The sequence below is a fragment of the Anthonomus grandis genome, chromosome 4, assembly GCF_022605725.1.
Source record: "Anthonomus grandis grandis chromosome 4, icAntGran1.3, whole genome shotgun sequence".
Lineage (NCBI taxonomy): Eukaryota > Metazoa > Arthropoda > Insecta > Coleoptera > Curculionidae > Anthonomus > Anthonomus grandis.
In genome coordinates this window covers 2598926-2605856 of record NC_065549.1, presented here as the reverse complement: position 1 = coordinate 2605856, position 6931 = coordinate 2598926, and the positions used below count along the sequence as shown (strand labels likewise).

General features: G+C 29.1%; 1 protein-coding gene across 5 annotated transcripts in view; it reads right to left on the bottom strand.

Annotated features, from left to right (window-relative positions):
* Positions 1-4164: 4164 nt before the first annotated feature.
* The window catches only part of LOC126735504 (twisted gastrulation protein homolog 1-like), a 21530-nt gene continuing 18763 nt past the window's right edge, over positions 4165-6931 (bottom strand). For all 5 annotated transcript variants that reach the window (XM_050439515.1, XM_050439517.1, XM_050439516.1 and 2 more), the window contains exon 5: positions 4165-4677. In XM_050439515.1, coding sequence (XP_050295472.1) covers positions 4563-4677 — 115 coding nt within the window. In that variant the 3' untranslated portion in view covers positions 4165-4562. The remainder of the gene's footprint in view (positions 4678-6931) is intronic.

Sequence of the window (6931 nt, the reverse complement as noted above, 5' to 3'; positions counted from 1 at the left end):
TATGGCCAAAAATGTCCGCTAATATATGAAAGTCTTGATGTCGCAATTTGCGTTTTAAAAACGTCAAATTTGGTGCCCTTTGGACCTTGCTTGACAAAATCACCTCTAACTCAAAAAGTGTTTAAGGTACAAGAATCGTTTATATATGAAATTGTTGAGTAAGAAACACCTTTTCTTTGACTGACATTTGTTTAAAAATATTCCAGTTATTTCTTGAGTTATTGACAAAAATAGCCAAAATTTACCGATGAAAATGCCTCAACTAAAAATGCCCTAACTACCGAAATTTTTAGCCTAAAATCAAATTTTTACCCTTTAATTCATCCTCAGAAACTCTTCTATATAAGTGTAAAAAAATGATAAGAATATATTCAGCGACTCTCAAGTTATGCCCAAAAAGGTTCACTAATACATAAAAACCATGATTTCGCAATGTGCATTTCAATAACCTCAAATTTGGTGCCTTTCGTACCTTGCTTGACAACATTAGCTTTATCTCAAGAAGTTTTTGAGCTACTGGAATCATTTATATATGAAATTGTTAAGGAAGGAACACTCTTTTTTCATTAATATCCGTTTAAGAATATTCCAATTATTCCTTGAGATATTTGCAAGAATAGTGCAAAATTGCTTGTGAATAAAAATGCCTCAACCAAAACTGCCCTAACTACCCCAATTTGTATTTCAAAATTTCGTTCTTAACTTCAAATACATCCTCAATAACTGCTCAATATTAGTGTGAAAAAACTATGAAAATATATGAAGAGGTATACCCAAAATTGTCCCATAATTAATAAAAGTCACGATGTTGTCGCAAAGTGCATTTAAATTACCTCAAATTTGGTGTCTTTTGTACCTAGGTTGACAAAATTACCTCTAACTCAAAAAGTGTTTGAGGTACAAGAATCGTTCATTTATGAAATTGTTCAGGAAGGAACACCCTTTCTTTGACTAATATTCATTTAAGAATATTTCAATTATTGCTAGATATATTCCCAGGAATGGTGAAAATTTACCTGTGAAAAAATGCCTCAAGCAAAATTGCCTTAACTATCTCAATTTTTAAAACAAAACCACGATTTTACTCTCAAATTTGTCCTTAATAAATTCTCTATATTATTCAAAAAAAAATATGAAAATATGTTCAGTGGATCTTAAGTTATGGCCAAAAATGTCCGCTAATACATGAAAGTCCTGATGTAGCAATTTGCGTTTTAAAAACGTCAAAATTGGTGCTCTTTGGATGTTGCTTGACAAAATTACCTCTAACTCAAAAAGTGTTTGAGGTACAAGAATCGTTTATATATGAAATTGTTGAGTAAGAAACACCTTTTCTTTGACTGACATTCGTTTAAAAATATTCCAGTTATTTCTTGAGTTATTGACAAAAATAGCCAAAATTTACCGATGAAAATGACTCAACCAAAATTGCCCTAACTACCGAAATTTTTACTCTAAAATCACGTTTTCACCCTTAAATTCATCCTCAGGAACTTCTCTATATAAGTGTAAAAGAATTATGAGAATATATTCAGCGACTCAAGTTATGCCCAAAAATGTTCATTAATACATAAAAACCATGATGTCGCACTGTGCATTTCAATAACCTCAAATTTGGTGCCTTTCGTACATTGCTTGACAATATTACCTCTATCTCAAGGTGTGTTTAATCTACTGAAATCGTTTATATATGAAATTGTTAAGGAAGGAACACTCTTTTTTTCATTAATATCCGTTTAAGAATATTTAAATTATTTCTTGAGATATTTGCAAGAATAGTACAAAATTGGTTGTGAAATAAAACGCCCCAACCAAAACTGCCCTAACTACCCCAATTTGTATTTCAAAATTTCGTTTTTAAGTTCAAATACATCCTCAATAACTGCTCAATATTAGTATGAAAAAACTATGAAAATATATTAAGTAGCTTCCCAGCTATACCCAAAATTGTCCGATAATTAATAAAAGTCACGATGTTGTCGCAAAGTGCATTTAAATAACCTCAAATTTGGTGTCTTTTGTACCTTGCTTGACAAAATTACCTCTAACTCAAAAAGTGTTTGAGGTACAAGAATCGTTTATATATGAAATTGTCCAGGAAGAAACACCCTTTCTTTGACTAATGTTCGTTTAAAAATATTCCAGTTATTTCTTGAGTTATTGACAAAAATAGCAAAAATTTACCTATGAAAATGCCTCAACCAAAACTGCCTTAACTACTGAAATTTTTAGTCTAAAATCAGGTTTCCACCCTTAAATTCATCCTCAGGAACTTCTCTATATAAGTGTAAAAAAATTATAAGAATATATTCAGCGACTCTCATGTTATGCCCAAAAAGGTTCACTAATACATAAAAACCATGATTTCGCAATGTGCATTTCAATAACCTCAAATTTGGTGCCTTTCGTACCTTACTTGACAACATTAGCTTTATCTCAAGAAGTTTTTGAGCTACTGGAATCGTTTATATATGAAATTGTTAAGGAAGGAACACTCTTTTAGTCATTAATATCCGTTTAAGAATATTCCAATTATTTCTTGACATATTTGCAAGAATAGTACAAAATTGGTTGTGAAATAAAATGCCCCAACCAAAACTGCCCTAACTACCCCAATTTGTATTTCAAAATTTCGTTTTTAAGTTCAAATACATCCTCAATAACTGCTCAATATTAGTGTGAAAAAACTATGAAAATATATTAAGTAGCTTCCCAGTTATACCCAAAACTGTCCGACAATTAATAAAAATCACGATGTTATCGCAAAATGCATTTCAACAACCTCAAATTTGGTGTCTTTTGTACCTTGGTTCACAAAATTACCTTTAACTCAAAAAGTGTTTGAGGTACAAGAATCGTTCATTTATGAAATTGTCCAGGAAGAAACGCCCTTTCTTTGGCTAATATTCGTTTAAAGATATTTCAATTATTTCTTGAGTTATTGGCAAAAATAGCAAAAATTTACCTATGAAAATGCCTCAACCAATACTGCCTTAACTACTGAAATTTTTAGTCTAAAATCACGTTTCCACTCTTAAATTCATCCTCAGGAACTTCTCTATATAAGTGTAAAAAAATTATGAGAATATATTCAGCGACTCTCAAGTTATGACCAAAAATGTTCACTAATACATTAAACCCATGATGTCGCAATGTGCATTTCAATAACCTCAAATTTGGTGCCTTTCGTACCTTACTTGACAACATTAGCTTTATCTCAAGAAGTTTTTGAGCTACTGGAATCATTTATATATAAAATTGTTAAGGAAGGAACACTCTTTTTTTCACTAATATTCCAATTATTTCTTGATATATTCAGCAGAATAGTGAAAAAAATGCCTCAACCAAAACTGCCCTAACTACCCTAATTTGGAATCTTAAATCACGTTTTATCCTTAAATCTGTCCCTAATTAATCCTTTATATTATTCTAAAAAAAGTATGAAAATATATTCAGAGGATCTTAAGTTATGCTCAAAAATGTCTGCTAAGAGAAAAAAAATCTCAATGCTCAAATTTGTTACCTTTCAATCCTTGGTTGACAAAATTGACTCTAACTCGAAGAGTTCTAACAGTACACAAATCGTTTGTAGATGAAATTATTCAGAAAAAAATTATGTTTCTTTGACTAACGTCCCTTTAAGATATTCCAATTATTTCTTGATATATTTTTAGGAATAGCAAAAAAAATTAATAAGAAAATTACCCTGACTCAGGAGTTCGAGTTTTTAACCAAGAATACGTTTCGACCCTCAGAAACTTCTTTATATTAAGGTAAAAAATGTTAAATAGTGGCTCTTAAGATATGACATCCCCTTAGAACATTAAAAGTTTGTCCAAAGCTCCTTTAAGAACTGTCATATTTTGATAGATTGGTGAAAGACCCATAGGAATTGAGTAATTTCAATGCCTGGAAATCTGAGGTACATTTGCTTCAACTTGTTCAGTCATATTCATTAAATACCTCTATTGTGTTTTCTTAGGCCCTGACACCCTAAGAATATTCTAATTATTTCGTGAAAATCTATACTTGAAAATAATTGACGCATGTTTTTATATTATTCAATATTCCAAGGAAAAAACACTGCAGTTATAATTACTGGAATATTTTACTAAATAATTTGCTGGAATATTCCCAGAACGTGATTTTCAATAAAACTCCTAATATTGTCCCAACAAAGTTTAATATCATTCGTTTGACTGCATCCGAGATCTAACCAATCAATACAATTTTCTTGTCCGCATTAAAAAATGCAAATTTTCCGAGTTGAATTAAATCACTTTTGTAAACTGTACAAAAAATTTACACTCTATATTTACAACCGTTCATATATGTATCCTTAAGTCACTATATATATATAATTTTTTTTCGTTATAAATATTAGGCCTGACCTACTACTCCTAAACTAATAAATGCGTTTGTAAATTCATAAAAATATAATAAAGCGATTTTATGGCGTTTGTTCAATACTGACCGAACGCACCGCGGTATGTTTTTAACATACCGGGTTGAATTTAAACATTTGAGAATCGATTTTTTGTGTGTGCAATTTTTTTTTTTGTTTATTGATCGGTGAATTCGTCGTCTTCGTCGTCGCCTTCTCCGTAATCGATGTCCTCGTCGTCCTCGATGGTGTTTTCGTCTTGGGTCATGTCGTCGGAGGGACATGAGCTACACCTAAAATAAATTAAAGTAATTTAATTTATTTGTTATTGTTGTTTTAATGGATTTTTATATATTTGTTGTTTATTTAAGTGGCCCTTATGGCCACAAATTTCTAATATTTTAAGAAGAGGTTTGCTGGAAATTAATTTTTTTACATTTCATGTGATGCTTGCGCATTGGATCTTATAGGGTCCTACTGACAGTAAAGGTCTCCTCCTTTCTATTTATATCACTCCTTGTACAAAGTCTTTGCTTTTGACCAATATATTTTGTGGACCAAACATTTGGAAATATCCACTTTCGATGTTCTTTTGTCCTCACTTCCAGTGGATCTATATATTCACAAGGGATTCGGTGCACGAAGTTCTTCGTGTCCAGTAGACATTCTGGATTTGTAGTCGATACTAAACCTCTTATAGTTGTCGTCTTCGAAGTGACGGTTGAATTTTCTGGAAATTCTCCGTAAGATCTCTTAGAACCTCCCTAAGAACTTTCCTAATAGTTGTCTTTATTATTTTGCTATGGATACAAGTTCTGCTGAAGGTCTTTAGTGGGGTTTTCTATTTCCTTATTAAGGTTAACTTGGTTGCTGCATATTGTGACTGCTCTGCTATGGATGAGGGTTTTTATGGTTCCCACATTTGAAAAGACAAACTGGGAATTTATTTATTCATTGGATGCGTGTTTAAGCGTTTTTTGGCAGATGTAGAGGGTGTTGAGATAAATTAATAATTCTTAGTTTTTTTTTATAGTTTAGTCTTAGATTGGTTTTATTGTACTACGACGCACGCCATATACAGTATATGTATTTTACGGTTTTGACTAACAAATAAATAAACAAAAAATAAAATAAATAATAATAATAATAATGAATAAATAAAAAATAAACCAGCTGGGGAGAAGTTAGAGATTCTCATATTAAACCGCTAAAAATCATAAAATAACTATCTATCTAAAAATTCGACAAAATGTGCATAACTCAAAAAATTGATCAGATACAGTTTTTAAAATTTGTACACATATTCTCTGGACAATTTCATTGGACACCTATTTCAGCATTTTTCGAAATTTGTACAAGATTTTGAAAAAAAAATATTTTTATTAAAAAAAAATAAAATTTTATTCTAAAAATTCGACAAAATGTCCATAACTCAAAAAATTGATCAGATACAATTTTTAAAATTTGTACACATATTCTTTGGACAATTTCATTGGACACCTATTTCAGCGTTTTTCAAAATTTGTACAAGATTTTAAAAAAAATATATTTAAAAAAAAAAAAAAAATTTATTCTAAAAATTTCACAAAATGTGCATAACTAAAAAAATTGATCAGATACAATTTTTAAAATTTGTACACATATTCTTTGGACAATTTCATTGGACACCTATTTCAGCATTTTTCAAAATTTGTACAAGATTTTGAAAAAAAAATATTTTTATAAAAAAAAATAAAATTTTATTCTAAAAATTCCACAAAATGTGCATAACTCAAAAAATTGATCAGATACACTTTTAAAAATTTGTACACGTATTCTTTGGACAATTTCATTGGACACCTATTTCAGCGTTTTTCAAAATTTGTACAAGATTTTGAAAAAAAAATATTTTTATAAAAAAAAATAAAATTTTATTCTAAAAATTCCACAAAATGTGCATAACTCAAAAAATTGATCAGATATAGTTTTGAAAATTTGTACACATATTCTTTGGACAATTTCATTGGACACCTATTTCAGCATTTTTCAAAATTTGTACAAGATTTTGAAAAAAAAATATTTTTATAAAAAAAAATAAAATTTTATTCTAAAAATTTCACAAAATGTGCATAACTAAAAAAATTGATCAGATACAATTTTTAAAATTTGTACACATATTCTTTGGACAATTTCATTGGACACCTATTTCAGCATTTTTCAAAATTTGTACAAGATTTTGAAAAAAAAATATTTTTATAAAAAAAAATAAAATTTTATTCTAAAAATTCCACAAAATGTGCATAACTCAAAAAATTGACAAGATATAGTTTTAAAAATTTGTACACATATTCTTTGGACAATTTCATTAGACATCTATTTCAGCGTTTTTCAAAATTTGTACAAGATTTTGAAAAAAATATATTTTTATAATAAAAAATAAAATTTTATTCTAAAAATTCCACAAAATGTGCATAACTCAAAAAATTGATCAGATACAATTTTAAAAATTTGTACACGTATTCTTTGGACAATTTTATTGGACACCTATTTCAGCGTTTTTCAAAATCT